Source organism: Mchenga conophoros, linkage group LG9 (genome assembly GCF_057382185.1).
Source record: "Mchenga conophoros isolate Kocher_MC1m ecotype Shallow Benthic linkage group LG9, M_conophoros_male_GT1.1, whole genome shotgun sequence".
Classification (NCBI taxonomy): domain Eukaryota; kingdom Metazoa; phylum Chordata; class Actinopteri; order Cichliformes; family Cichlidae; genus Mchenga; species Mchenga conophoros.
The window spans coordinates 31314155-31330445 of NC_140534.1; the positions used below are offsets into that span (position 1 = coordinate 31314155).

Here is a 16291-nt window from a genome sequence, read left to right on the forward strand (position 1 = left end):
ATTCTGATGAAAAGGAAACTGACCCCGTAACTAATTGTAAGCATTTTGCCACTGAGTCGAGGGCTAATAAAAATAAGACCATGCGGTGTCCAGTGTAACTACGTGTGCAGCTGGTTATTCCATTGTGGACATCTGAAAGACTCATTGTGTAACTCAGGGTGTAAGCAGCAAGTCCTATATAGTAGACTGACTGTAAACATGAGGAATACATCTAAAATCCAAGCAGAAGGTAAGGCTAATAGTTATTTAGTTAGTGGGTTCTGTGTTTGTGGTTAGCGAATGTCTTTGGATTTTTTATCAGCCTAGGAGTGAACAAAAGAAGAAAAAACAGTAAAAAGTACAAAGTCTGGTTTATACCATCAATACAAAGACATTTTTGCAGTCCCACAGAGCAAAAGTAGCATACCATAATGTGAACAGTGAGAAGTAAAACTCATCATCTTACCAGTTGTAACTGATATTAGAGTTTTGTGTTTTAAGCCTTTTGTTAAAAACGTGTGAACACTTCTGTCTCCCAGCAGCTTTGCTGAAGTGACACTTTATCCTCCTTTCCTCTTTTTTTTTTTGTTCCCTATAAATGATCTATGGTAAAGATTTTGCCATAACCATTATGGATTTTGCAATATAAATATGCTCAAGAGTTTATCATATGTTTCACATCCAGCTAAAAACTTGAAAATATACATATATTTTTAAATCAGTAACTTTCCATATCAAGAGGAAAGGTTTTTGGACAACAAATGAGTCACGTTTTAAACCAGGTTTGAATAATCAAACAGACATTTATGAAGCGCAGGCTATAACAGACATGCTTACTGTGTGAAAGGTTGCAGGTGTCTTGAAGTAGAGAAACACGCTGTATTGTTGCAATTCTCTTTTGCATAAGCAACACCTGAAACGCTCTGTGCAGGTAGCAAAGTCTGCGCTGTGGGGGTAGTGCGGCTCCAATGCACATCCAGGCATCAACCGGTCTTTTCTCCGGCTGGCTGGACCCTCAGCTTCCATGCCAGGACCTGCCACACAACTTTGCGCTGGTCCCAGGGGTACGGCAAAACTTTTAAGCCTGGGCTTGGCTCCCAAAAAAGATGCTCGAATTGTTCTTGTGTCTAACAAAATAAGTTCTACTATGTTTTATGTTTCATTTTACTCTGGGTTGTGCTGAACAAAGTGAGTCAGCACAATTTAAATTCCAAAAAATTATTGGTCGCTTAAATGACCGGCATCTGACATGGCTAGCCTGTCACCAGGGACCCAGTGGGTGGTAAGAGGTTAAAAAAAATACTATACTGTCAACAAACAACTCTTGGTTTGTATTTTTTCAGAATTAATTGTCTTCCATCTTATGCACTTGAGTACACCGATGTTGGATTTTTGCGATGAAATTACACGCACATATAAACAGTATGGAGAAAATAACTTGGCATTTGTTAGGGAGGAGCTCATTGAGTGTACGTATAGAGAGGAGGAATTCCTACAGTTTTTACACTACAGTAAAAACTGTAGTGTCTCTAAAGGCCACTTAAGGCTGGTTCTAAAAGCAAGTCAGTACCTAAAGCCTTTTTTTTCTCACAGAAGCTAATTCGGTGACAACCCCAGTCTATGGGAATGTGAAAGGGATGTTTTGGGTTTAGAAAAAACTGACTTTGTTGTTACATTGCAGTAATATTGAGTAAACATTTAACAGTTGGAGGTTGATCATGGAGCAAGAAGAAAGTTTTCCTTTGTTAAATCAAGCCGCTTTCTTATCATGACTGCTGCTGAATAGTTTGTATTCAATAAGCTTAGAAAGTTAATAATGTGTCTGATAATGTGCATAATATGTGTAGCAATGTGTATTTCATCAGTCAGTTAAACCTTTGACGTATGTACAATATTACAAGATAACAGAATAGGATAGTATGAGTAGAAGCAACAGGATCACTGGAGAAATCAAAGAACATGATTCTCACAGTGCTTCCAGCGGTCTCCAGGTGAGCGAGGGAACGATGTAGGAGGTGAATGACGGCATCATCCGCTCCAGTATGATAAAACAGTTACACAGACACTAACCACTGCCTCACAACGAGAAGGCCGTGAGTATGAATCCACCATCCAGCCAGGGCCTGTCTGTGAGTTCTTTCTGAGTACTCCAGCTTCATTACACAATACAAAGACATGCAGATAGTGTAGACCAGTAGATTAACTGGTGATTTAGATAGCTGTGAATGTGAGCCTGAATGGTTAACTGCCATGAGATAGACTGGCAGCCTTTGCAGGATGTACTCACATACACATACTGTAATGAACTTGAGTTCGCACTTTATTATTCACAGAAAAGTGAGACTTTTATTTTATTGTCTTAAGTGATCAGATCTATGGACTAAGAGTACAACTCAGGAGTGGGATATAAAATGAAAAGTCTAAATTTACGTTATTAAACAAGTATGCAAAGGTCAAAGTAGCCAGTGGTCACAGAAAATGAAACTCAGAATTGGCAGGAAACAAAAAAATTGGAAATCTTTGGACATCTTTGGAAAGCTCAGACAAAGACAAGTAAAAAGACAACTGATGGAAATGAGCAGCTTTATGTATGAGGGACATTTTGAGGGAATGAGGAACACGTTAAAATGTGAGAGGAGGGTCAGGACAGGTGACAGGTGGGAGTGGCAGCATCTGAAGTGTCAGCAGAGTGCATGATGGGAACATAAAAAGACTGACTGAATAAAGAACGACAGAAAGCCCAAAGCATCACAGGCCTGTTTGCTTTGACATTACAACATCTAAACTGAGAAGTGTTTCACTCACTGTGTTTCTGCTAAAATCACACATTGACTTTTACGTTGTCGTCTCTCCTCTGTAGCAGCCTGATCATTTGGTAAGACTTAATTTTTTTTTACATATAGTAATTATATAAAATTGTATAATACTCTAAAAAGTAACTGCCTTAATTTACTCCTTAGGTTTAGAAATTTGTGACATGATTTTCTGTTTTAATCTTTTGTTTGTCTAATTATGGCTTTTTATATTTTTTTTCCAGGTGATGAGTTTTGTGACAGTCCAGTCTGTGAACATCATGACAGACATCATGTTACTGAGTCTCCTCCTTATTCCAAGTGAGCCGTCTCATTACAGTCATTTATAGTCTGAAAGATCAGTGAAGATAGATATACTTTACGAAGTAAATCCATGGCTCTTGGAGTTGATTTTGTCATTATAAATTTTATCTTCATTCAGATTTGCACCTTTTAATTTAGCTCTTACCTTTTCCAGGCACTTTGGCTGCTTGTCCTCAAGATTCACACCTGTTCATCACTGCACCAACAGAGATGGAAGCTCTGAGTGGATCTTGTTTACAAATCCCATGTAACTTTAGTGAAATTGGAACAGAAAAGTTTGACAGCACAAGATCTGTGTTTGGAGTGTGGATTAAAAATCATTCTGATATTTCTGCACATCCAAACAATGAGATCTTCAACAGCAGTGGGACAGTTAACATCTATCCAATGAACATTACAGGAAACCTGAAGGAGAAACACTGCACCACTCTGTTTTCCAATTTAACCACAAATTATACAAACACATACTACTTCAGAATTATGAACTGGCCCTACAGAGCAACAGCTGTTTGTGATCCTCTTAAAATAACAATTAAAGGTGAGAAAGTTTTCTTTCAATTTATTAAGAACATAAATCCTAAACAGCTACAACTTTTGTGTAAACAACACAAAGCAGTTGTGGTCAAATGTGCAAATAAACCTGTTTAATTGATTTGTAATGGAAAATTGTAACTTCATTTCATGAGAAACAAAGACATGGGGGATGAAAAAAAAACCCAATTCATAATGTGTTCAACAGTGCTCTACACCGTAAAAAAAAAAAAAAATCCTAAAAAAAGTAACATTCCGACAGCTGGGAAATTACCTATAAACAAGGTCAATGAATGCGGCAATATGAATAATAATACTGAAATGTACAGAAATATACAGTTAACAGTTGGTTTAAATAATAATTGATTGCATTCATATAGTGCTTTACAATTCCACTTTATAATTCCCCTCTGGCCATCACCAGTAGGTGGTAGGTGAAGGAAAATAACAAATGGTCATCACAAACTAGAATCCTACTGCGATTCTCTCTGTTCTCCACTATTGCCTGTGCTTACAATGAGATACAAAAAGAGCATTGTTCTCTGACAGCGATTGAAAATTATAACATAGTTTGCAATGGTATTTTGTACAATATCTTATTTACTTTTTTACACACATTTTTTTAGTTCTTCAAACATATTTAGAGAACCACGAAAAATTAAAAACATGTTAAAAATGTATGCAAATACTTTTTGTCCACTACATAGGGTGTATATTTTTTATTATCCAATGGTATCACATTTTTTTCTTGACTCTATTTCCTGCGTTATTGGTGTAAAGAAATGTTTCATGTGAAACCACAGATTCTCCTTGGAGGCCCAATATTACAATCCCAGGTGATCTGAAGGAGAAGGAGTCTGTCACTATAACCTGCTCAGCTCTCACTCCCTGTCCACACTCCCCTCCTCAACTCACCTGGAATCTCCAACAAGACTCTCACAACAAAATAGAGGAAAACACAGATGGAAGCTTTACAACTAAAATCCAGCAGAACATCACTCTGTCAGACACACATGATGGAAAGAAGATCAGCTGCTCTGCCAGATATCCTGTGAACCAAGGAAAAGACACCAAGACAGCAGAGACAGAAGAGACTCTCAGTGTTTCATGTAAGACACTCGTTGTTTGGTTGTTATTTTTTTTATCCTGTCATTAAAAAAATGTTTAAAGGTTTTCATTTTTTTTCTCCAGATGCTCCTAAAAACACCTCAGCATCCATCAGTCCATCAGGTTTGGTGTCAGCAGGCAGCTGGGTGAACCTGACCTGCTCCAGCAGAGCCAAACCTCCAGTCAGCAACTTCACCTGGTTCAAGAAGAGCAGAGATGGAGCTGTGAAAGTATCTGAAGGAGAGATTTACAGCTTCAATGTAACAGATGGAGGAGTTTATTACTGTGTGGCCACTAATGATCTGGGTAATCAGACATCAGCAGTGATTCGTGTGACTGTTGCAGGTAACAGCTGTAGCCAAGATCTGTTCTCAAATGAGTTTTTCTTTGTGTCCATGCAAAATTAATTGTTGTTACTTGATCTTTTCTTTAGGTCTCATTTCATCTGGAGTCACACTGTGGCCACTTATTGGTGGAATCATTTGGATTGTTGACCTCTTACTTCTGTAATGTTATTCTGCTTAATGGTTTTTGTTTGGTAAGTACCACACTTCAAAGCAGAAAACAGAAAAAAAGTTGCTGACACAAATATGTTACCTGCACATTAAAAATATTTGTTTCAAATCACATTTCATTTTTCTCAAATCTAAATTAAACACAATCCATACTATACTCAATTTAACTGCTGTTTATTTCTTCCTGGTGATTAAATATAGCTCCTTTGTTTATGATCATGTTTATACAGTTTTTCCATGCTCAGATGCTGTGTGTGCTCTCCTGTGATTTATTTGTATGTTAGATATCTTGGTATAAATGTATCAGAGTTAACAAAAATGTTGTTCAAATGATGTCCAAATGCAACAAAACCATCCTGAAAGCAATTCTGTAAAGATTAAATGCGATACTGTGATACTTAGATTAGATTAGATTAGATAGAACTTTATTAATCCCTCGGGTGGGTTCCTCTGGGAAATTCGATTTCCAAAAAAGCACAGCACCGACAGAAGTTACAGAGTTACAGAATATTATATATATATATATTGTTAGATTATAATATTATTTTATGCCATGTTATACCCCTAATTAAAGATTGTGAATTATTATGTAGTTTTAGTTTGCATTATTCTCCTGAATTAGAAGAAGCTGATAACTATTGCATTAGTTAAACTGATTTGCATTACATTAAACTGCTGACTTGTTGTGAATGAATGATATTGTTTTATGATGCATTATACTGCTGAGTTATAAGAAATCTAATTTGTCTGAGTAGAAGAGAACAGAGTGTGCTGGAGTTTTCTGCCCCATTTCAGCAGGAGCAGATAAACAGGGAGCCAAGGTCGTAGCTTAGGCGCTGTGTGAGAGAAAGCATGTGAATGTTTAGGCTTTGTATGATAAGGTGGAGGCACCAGAGGCTATAAGAGTTTGAGCAATGCTCCACCATTTTGAGATCAGTCGCTGTCTGCATCAGTGTCCATCTCCCACGCGTGTGTTCATTAAAATCATCGTTTGACTCAACCCGGCCGGACCAGTGTTGTTATTGTGGTTTTTTCTCTTGTCTCCATCCCCAATATTTTGAACCTTAACAATATATAATACACACACACACACACACATATATATATATATAAATACAGAGACAATATAAATAAAATATACGAAGGGGATAAATAGAATAAATAGGAATAAAAATAAAAATACAAGTGAATTGCACATTTCAAGTATTGAGTCTATTGCACCGTTGACTATTTACAAAAGTATTGCACAAAAGGTATTGCACAGTGAGGTAAAGAGGCACTACAGCTTAGTTGTTCCCCCCTCCTTTGTCCTCCTGTCTCCCCTCCCTCTCCCCTCCAGGGAGGAGTTAAACAGTTTGATGGCGTGTGGGACAAAGGAGTTTTTAAGTCTGTTAGTTCTTGTCTTTGGGAGAAGCAACTTGTCACTGAACAGACTCTTCTGGTTGTTAATGGCCATGTGCAGAGGATGTCTGGCATTGTCCATAATGTCCATCAGTTTCTTTAATGTCCTTTTCTCTGCCACTGTCACCAGAGTGTCCAGCTTCATGCCGACCACAGAGCTAGCCCTCCTGATCAGTTTCTCCAGCCTGCATGAGTCCTTCTTTGCTGTGCTGCTCCCCCAGCACACCACAGCATAGAAAAGTACTCCAGCAACTACTGACTGGTAAAACATCCTCAGGAGCTTCCTGCAGATGTTAAAAGACCTCAGCCTCCTGAGGAAGTACGGTCGGCTTTGGGCTTTTTTATACAGGTGCTCTGATTCATCACACAATAATAAACTAAGTACAATTTTTGACAAAGTGGGATTTTGCCAAAATGTTAGTGAAAAATAAAGGGTTGCCATTAAAGCATGTTTTATTAAAAATATTAAATTAAGAACTCTGCCTTATCAAATAGAATAGAATAGAATAACCCTTTATTTTAATTGTATATGTACAATGCAATTATGAAATTAAGCAGTTAATAAGTTGTATTTTGTGTTCTTTACATTTGCAAATGTGAAGTGGCAATACATTACAACAACTGGAATTAATGTAATTATTAAATCTTTTATTCAAATTCTTGGATTTTATTTGCTTGATGTTGTGGAAAGCTTTGCTGACTAAAAAATGCCTAAGACACACGTGTTAAATTTATAAGTGTTTAACTGCAAAGTCTGACATTCATCAACATCTTCTTCACTGAACTTATATACACTCTGTGAATAAACTCTGTGAAAGAACTTCCTCAGAGTCAAGCTGTCCTACAAATACAAAGAATTCCAGTAATTCCACATATCATCGGGGTCTTTCAGTCAGAATACAAAATAAAACAGCGACCAATGATTCTGCAGTGGGTTTGGGGTTATTTTATTTATTTATTTTGTTCCAGATTATAAATGGTAGGCAGTTTTACTTATTAAAGTAAGACACATATGGACTAACAAGGTGTTACAATATTACATTTTATTTTTCAAATCTCATTCATTCTTACGTACCACAAAGCAAGACATACAAAATAATTATCCTAAACACTCATTCAACACAGTGAGATGCATTTGACATCGAAGGATTAAGGAAAAGTATCAAAAAACTGCAAATGTGTTTTATCCAAACACTTGGATAAAAAGTGTAGCAGAGATATCAGGTCATCACCACCTGGTGGTGTGAATCTGCAGTATTTATTTTATCAATGCAGCATGCTGACTTTTTTAAAATGCTGAAGAAAAGGGATTAGAATCATTTAATCCTGGAATTCATGGTAATTCATCCAGCCTTTTATGAAAGCAATCAACAACTCACAAAGTGGTGCAGATCATGTACGTGTTAAGTACTTTTCCATTATATTTTCGACAACAGCGTGTTAATCCCACAGCTGAACCATGAGAAAAATCACACTGCTGCTATTGAATCTAATTGTCATGAAGTTTCTGACTTGTGTAAAGAAGGTAGATTCACATACACTCTGTGAAGGCAGATTAGCTGTATTCATTGTTCAAAGTTTGTTTAAGGCTATTTAGAGCAGGACTGTGGAGACTAAATGTAGGGACGATGACTGGTAAAGGGAGAGAGTTGGCTTATATGATGAAGGCAGATATACTGTGTTTGCAGGACACCAGGTGAAAGCAAGGTCAAGAGCACTGGAGGTGGATTCAAGCTGTTCTACCATGATGTAGATAAGTGAAACAGACTGGGGGTAATGCTGAAGGAAGAGTGCTGGAATACTGTTGTAAAAACAAAGAAAATGTCAGAATCATGAGTTTGAAGATGGAAATCGAAGGTGTGATGTCTTGCTGTTGTCAGTGTGTATTCCCCACAGGTTGGATGTCAGTAGAAAAAGAAATTCCCATGACTTATTAGGTGAAGTTAAAAAGGGCTATGAAGAGATTTGGGGTAGGTATGGTCTTAAGAAGAGAAGGACAAATAGTGGATTTTATGAACAGGACTGAAATAGCTGTGGTTGACATCTACTTCAGGAAGGAGGAGGAACATAAGATGATGAATAAAAGTGGAGGAAGTTGTACACAGGTGGACAGAAGTTGCAAACTGAAAAGAAACAGGAGACAGTGAGGTGGTGTTGGGGGAGAATGTAGGTAGGCAGCATCATTGGGTAGTCTGTAGGAGGACTTTGGAACTCAAGAAGATGGAAGGTGGAGGGGAGGATTAAATGGTGGAAGGTAAAGTAGGGATGGATGTTACCCAGAAATCAGAGTAACAGAGTTTCCTTGCAGTCATTTGGACGAGTTTCTTCTTGTTATTCCACTACAGTTCTCAATTTTTCTTCAGGAAAAAGTTCCTCTTGGCCATGAGCACTCTATGTTGAGCTGTTTTCTGGCTTGTTGACCTGTGCGTACACCGTATCCTGCTGCTCACCTCTGTCCCGCACTGAGTCAGAGGGCACTTCGTATCCCAGCGTAGAGAAATTGATCTCTCCATAATGGATGTTTTCTTCCTCTCCTTCTGTTTTACTTGCTGGCTCTTCATCAACCCGATGTTCAGTTATTTGAATCTGTTGAAATAAAACAACAGAAGGTTCTATGATTCTGTGAGTTGGGTCTATTCTTATTCATGTTTTTAGACATTTTACATTAACCTTCCTTTTTTCCTTGTTTCAAAAACGGCATTAAAATGTGTTTAACAACAGAAAACCCCTTAGATGTTGGTTTTTCAAATTCAAAGGGTATAACAAAAAATGGCAAGATAACATAATCCACACCATCATATGACAACTAGGGGAGCATGGCACCACTAAATGTCACAGAGATGACTCTACGACCCAAAATATATGCAGTTTCCCCTTTGAGTAAATTGTCCAAACATTTCATCTGGTAATCTCACTAGCTATCAGAAAACAACATGCCATTCTGGAGATGGCAGATATGGATCAGTCCATTTAGGAATAAGGCGTGTGACAAGTGAAGCATTGTAAACACATTCCAGATATACTAATGCCCCGCCGTAAGCGAGGTCTGGGACAACTGAGTGAAGTGGCTGCCATAACTCTACAACCCTAGCACTGAAGTAACACCCAACAGGCAGCTGGTTCCATTCAGACATAAATGTTTGTTATGTGTTGCTGTAGAGAAACACATAATGTGGCAGCTTTCTTAAGATAATAATGAGTGGTTGCAACTGGATGAATGCAGTCATTCTGCACTGTGAAAAAGGAAAACTCTGGTATTCACATACAGGTTTTTTCCATGCAAAATGGTGTTGGCATTTAAAATTAAATGGCTTTATTTTAGATCTTTGGTGATGATGGGACAATTCTGACCCTGAGAGCAATCGCTATGTATAGAATGTGAAGACAACAAAAGTGTTAAATAGTTAGACTGCTCTGATAGAAGTATTACAATAAATACTTATCTGAAGAGTCAGGTAACACTACAGGTAGTGTTGTATTTCAGTTTTCTTACCTGAGTCTGTTGTTGAGTTTGATGCTTTGACTTCAACCACCTGGAAGACGTCAGAGACAGTTGTATTAACTATATTCTGTTTTAATTTAAATATATATTTGAGCAAAGTCAAGTGTGATGGAAAAAACAGTCTTTATTATAAGGTAAAAATAAAATTAACTAACTGACTCATGTGTTTTGCTTAGATAGACGATACTTACCAAGCAAAGACAATCAAACAGAGTAAGATTAAGAGTACAATGATTCCAATGATTCCTCCTATACGTGGACACTGGGATGAAACATGACCTACAGAAAACAGCAAGTAAAAAACAAATAAAGCATGATTTAATGTTGACTCATTGATCCAGGCTGTTCTTGTTCACAACCTGAAGTTAGATGAAAGAAAAAGAAAAAAAGTCATTGACATATTATAGGCTGAAAGGATCACAAAAGCATTTCTAAGGCTTTGTGATGCCGCATGAACCACAGTGAGAACCATTATCCACAAAATGGAGAAAATCTGGAACAGTGGTGAAGTTTCTTGCCAACCTTCCAAAATTACTCAAGAGTGTATTTATGATTCATCCAGGAGTTCACAAAAGACCCCAGAACATCATCCAAAGAACTGCAGGCCTCCCTTTTCTCAGTTAGGGTCAGAGTTCATGATTCAAAAATAAGAATACGCAACTGGGCAATAAATGGTCTCCATGGGAAAGTTTAAGGAGAAAATAAATAGAGCTAACAGAACACAAAGGCACAACTTACATCTGCCAAAAATACTCTTTCGAGTAACAAGATGAAACTTGAAATTTCCTGTTACAATGGGCATAAAACTAACAAAGCATTTCATCAAGAGAACATTATACCAACAATCAAACATTGTGGTGGTTGTGTGACAGTCTGAGGCTGCTTCAGGATGATTTTCCCTAATTGATGGAACCATGAACTCTGATCTCTACCAGAAAATTCTGAAGAAAAATCTCCAGCCAATTGTTTGTGCCCTGAAGCTCACTTGGGTTATGCAGCAGGACAAAGGTCCAAAACGCACCAGCAAGAAAAAAAAAAGAACAAACAAACTCAGGCTTACATCCCCCTAAAAATGTAATGCTTTGGTCTTGCTTGGAAAATTTTGGAAAATGTGGTTGTGATGTGTTTTTAAAGAAAGTGCCATTTTTCATACAGGGTCAGATAGGTCTGCCTAAACCCTGGATGTCCCCAAATACATAAAATGACCATTAAAAAGTGAATGTTTAAATTTACTTAGGTTATATTTGTTTAATCGTGAACTTTATTTCATTTCAAACATGCAGAAGTGACAAATATGCAAAAACTGTTTAAGTTTTTAATCACTAACAGAAAGGATTTCTCCTTTTGCGTCCCCTCTAAGTGCAGGGAATGTTGGGAAAGAGATGTAAAGATAGATTTGTGTCAGGAAGTTAGTTTGTGTTGATGCAGCAGTAGCTTGTGAAGAACTCACTACTTATTCATTTGAATGATTTCTTCTCTTTGATTTTTAATTTTCAGTTTTCTTGCAGTTTTGCTGAAGTTGTGTTCATTTTTAAGGGCTTTGCACAAGCTGATTAAGGTCTTCTGAACAACTGGTATTGACCTCAAGGAGGTTTGAGTAATATGTGGTAAATATATCTGTTGACAGTGTGCAGTACAGATTTTTAAAACCTATATTTACTGCAGAGCACTGTTAAATACTTTTTAAAGGTATTTTTGAATGAATCCCAATTTTACTGTTCACAATAAAGAATACAAAATATAATATTATTATAATATTATTATAATATTCTGCATTCCAGTTCACTTTACAGTTGTGGGCAAATAAACAGAGTGATATCAGCCTCTTTATTTGACCATAATGCTTTTTGATGTTTAAACTGCTAATGATTGGACTTTATATTCTTAATAAGAATGAAATGAAACTCTCTTACCTTTAATTGTTATTTTAAGAGGATCACAAGAAGCTGTTGCTCGGAACGGCCAGTTCATAATTCTGAAGTAGTATGTGTTTGTATAATTTGTGGTTAAATTGGAAAACAGAGTGGTGCAGCTTTTCTCCTTCAGGTTTCCTGTAATATTCATTGGATAGATGTTAACTGTCCCACTGTTGTTGAAAATCACATTTTCTGGATGTGCAAAAATATCAGAATTATTTTTAATCCACACTCCAAACACAGGTCTTGTGCTGTCAAACTTTACTGGTCCAGCATCACTAAAGTTACATGGGATTTGTAAACAAGATCCACTCAGAGCTTCCATCTCTGTTGGTGCAGTGATGAACAGGTTTGTAGAATCAGGACAAGCAGCCAAAGAGTCTGGGAATCCAGAGAGCAAAATTAAAATGTGCAAATCTAAATGAAGAGAAAATTCATATTTACAAAACTGACTTTAAGTGTCGTGGGTTTGCTTTTTTCTCCTGTTCTTTCTACACCTTCGGTACAAAATGTTTCACTTAACTTACAAATATAAAGTGTGTGACTTTGTAAAGTTTCTCTATCTGCACTGATCTGTCAGACTGTAAATGACTGTAATGAGACAGCTCACTTGGAATAAAGAGGAGACTCAGTAACATGATGCCTGTCATGATGTTCACAGACTGGACTGTCACAAAACAAATCACCTGTATAAATAAAATACATAATTACACAAATAAAATATCAAACTAGAAATTATCTTTCATAAGGTGTTTGGGTTTTTTGTAACATGCACAATTGCTCAAATTTTAAAACAAATGTCTTACCTAATGATCAGACTGCTACAGACGAGAGACGACAAAGTAAAAGTCAATGTGTCATTTCAGCAGAAACAGAGCGAGTGAAACACTTCTCTGTTTAGATGTTGTAATGTCAAAGCAAACTGTTAGTTTTCTGTTTTTCTTTATTCAGTCAATCTGCTTTTTATGTTCCCATCATGCACTCTGCTGACACTTCAGACACTGCCACTCCCACCTGCCTGCCTCCACATTCACCTGTGCTGACCCTTCACTCACACACTAACCTGTTCCTCATTCCTTCATTATGTCCCTTGTACTCAGAGTCGCTCATTTCAGTTGTCTTCTTACTTTGTTTTATCCGATCACTTTTTTCTGTCCTACAATCTGATCTTCATTATTTGTGACTATTGGCTGCTTTGACTTTTTGACCTTGCATTTTTCCCTTAAATAAAGACTTTTAAAATATTATATCTCACTCCTGAGACATGCTGTTGGCTCACAATCATTCTGTAACATAAATTTATTTTTATAATAATTCTTTTTGGAGCCAAACGTGTTATCACACAGTATCACGGCCTGTGTTAACCCAGACAAGCACTGCTTATTTCAAACTACTATAGTCTGCACATTCAAAGCAGTGGTGGGAAATTTTTCATGTGTGTTTCCAACACTCATTGAAATAATAGCTCAGGTTCCAATTTAATCATTTGAGCCCCCAAACCCCCTTTTTGATATGTTTCTTCTCAGTTTGCTGGCTGGATTTACACAGTGCTTTTCTTGTCTTACTGAACATTCTGATCACTTTTAACAACATGTCACACTTTTTGTATACATCCATAGCCTACAGAGTTTCACCCAATGGTAGCTGGACATTTATTTCAAGATTTCAAGCTCCCATATGAATAACAAATCCCATAAGAAGATACAAAACATGTTGGCAGGAACATAAAGACTCAAATTTAAAAAGCTGAAGTATGTGGAGAGTACATTTTGCAGAACTATTTCTGTTTTTGTGGAAAAGGAGTTCCTCCTTCAACTTCTGCTTCTTGTTATAACCACAAGAAATCACCTGAAAACAGTTATTACAGGTGAAGTTAAGACAAAAACTGAACTTAAAAAGTGGCAGGATGTTGTTTGTGTAATTTCACTAAACTGTAAAAGAGACACATTTATAGGTTTCATATTTCTTGTTAATGTTATGCTACTTCACTACAGTTCTCGTATTTTCTTCACCTCAGTGTAGAGTTCTTCGTAGCCTTCACTCGTGTTTACATATCCTTCTCTCCTCTTGGGTCATAGAAAAAACCACTCCAGATTAATGGAGAAACCCATTTATATGGCAGCTTTTGGCTGACATGTAAATCTATTTATCAACCAATAAATGACTGATTAAATAAAAGCAGAAACATTTAAACACATTGGGGAAGTTTGTTATCAGTCAAAGTTTCTGCCACCTGTGTGAGTACAGGCACACAAATTTCTGTGACAAACCTTTGCAATTTCCTTTCTTCCACACATGATGTCATCTAAATATGATCTCTAGTGATTTAGTCAGCCTTTTATGCCCATATATGAACACACGAATCAAACTCAGAGCTCTCTGACGAGAAGAAAACCACTGAAGTGTAAATTTCATACCATATCAGTCATCAGATACATCATATACTAACCAGTTACATCTTTATTAAAGTCTAAACAACATTAAAGTCTAATGTCCAAACAGGGTTTAAAGCAGTTTTTCTAACTAACATTAACATAGTAATACCTGCAGCAGGAGCAGGGTTTGTTTTCTTTAGAGAAAGGATCACTCCCAAATAGAGACAACTGGAAATATGTGGAGGCAATATAAAATGCCAGGGGTGTGTGATGCTTTGTATTAATAAAGACATTTACTTCATAAATAAAACTAAAAACCTAAAAATTACAGAAGTGCAGGAAAAAGTTTCTCTCACAATTTCCTATATAGGGTTAGACCCCTGTTAAATCTTCAGATACTTCAGATTCACAGCTCCATCTCTGCTCTTCTGTAGTACAAAGTCTGGTCATCTGTTCATGACCTCAAGCTGAAGCACACAGGTTTTGCAGCAGGGCAATTATCAAAAATAAACCATCAAGTCTGCCTCTGAATGTCTTAAAAGAAACGAAATAAAGAGCTTTTTAAGGCCTTGTCTAAGACTAAACTCAATGACGCTGAGATGGTGTGGCATGACCTTAAACAGACAGTTCATGCTCAAAAACCCTCCAATGTGACTGAATTGGAACAATTCTGCAAAGATGAGTGGGCAAAAATTCCTCCAAAGCTTCATAAAAGACAACTGCTAAAAAGACATTGCTAGTTAGCACAAATGCTTGATTGCAGTTGTCGCTGCTAAGGGTGGCCCAACCAGCTAATATATTTAGGAAGATTTTCACACAGGTACACAGCAAATCCAGCATGTCCAAATTAACACTGTCGGATTTGATTTCAACACTATTAAAGTGTCTATATGGGTCCACACCAGAGAGTGTTAATTTAACTCTTTTTGGAGAGTTGGTACGTTAACTCTGATTTAGTGTTAAACACCAAATCTGTCTGGAGTTGATAATTTAACACTTGGTGTTAAGAGTTTATATATTAACTCTCAAAGAGTATTTTAGTTTAACTACGTAAGAGTTATCTTCTAATTCATTCGAAAAAGCGGGAATTTTACTGTTCTGAACTTCTAGAAATTTCTTTTGGAAATAAACATTTACTAAAAAGATGCAATGGTTTTTGAAAAACATTTATTCTGAACTGTGCACCACAATTTCAAAACATTTTCTGAAAGATGTAACAGTATACATGTTCTCACTTTCATTAGAATTTTGTTTATCAAAAGGTCTGACATCATCATCATCACTTATTTCTTCAATACAATATGCATGTCCTTCATTCATTCCTTTGTGGAACTTCAACGCACTTCTGCTCTCCCCCATATTCCATCTTCACAAGCATATCCTGTGCAGAGATTGAATAAAAATTAGTTGACACTAATTAATGGCACAAATAATCCAGTAATCAATTGCAGCACAGTAAAAGAAAAAAAAAAGGAATCCTCTTTGAGCCATTACTTGTGTAAAGTATTTTCCCAAAAGACAAGGACGCAGGCAACAGGTAATACTGAACTAAATGTAAAACCTCAACCTTTTTCATTTTTACCTAAACCGTGTGCACAAAACTCTGGAGGGATGTATGCTAACGTAGAATCCAGTCAGGACGTCTGCTACTGCTGTTTGCTCGTTTTTTTTAATTTTTTTATGGGCGATCGTTTTCAGGCTTCAAGTAGCACCATTATACCAACATTTCACATTCTAGACATTGTTTTAGGCGTATTTGACCAAAAGTTTGACTGAAAATTCACATGCAAGCTTTTTTTCAAGGCTGTGGTATTTGCCCGCAAACAATACCTTTCAGCTAGCTAAAACA

At 36.8% G+C, this 16291-nt stretch overlaps 1 protein-coding gene and 1 pseudogene across 1 annotated transcript; one reads left to right on the forward strand and one right to left on the reverse strand.

Annotated features, from left to right (window-relative positions):
* Window positions 1-12740, reverse strand: part of LOC146567570 (sialoadhesin-like) — a 163886-nt pseudogene extending 151146 nt beyond the window's left edge.
* Window positions 2860-5243, forward strand: LOC146567582 (cell adhesion molecule 3-like). Its single transcript, XM_085287520.1, has 5 exons — window positions 2860-3092; window positions 3250-3633; window positions 4430-4735; window positions 4818-5078; window positions 5167-5243. The coding sequence occupies exons 1-5, from the start codon at window positions 3020-3022 to the stop codon at window positions 5241-5243; spliced, it is 1101 nt and encodes a 366-aa protein (XP_085143646.1). The 5' UTR covers window positions 2860-3019.
* Window positions 12741-16291: the final 3551 nt, after the last annotated feature.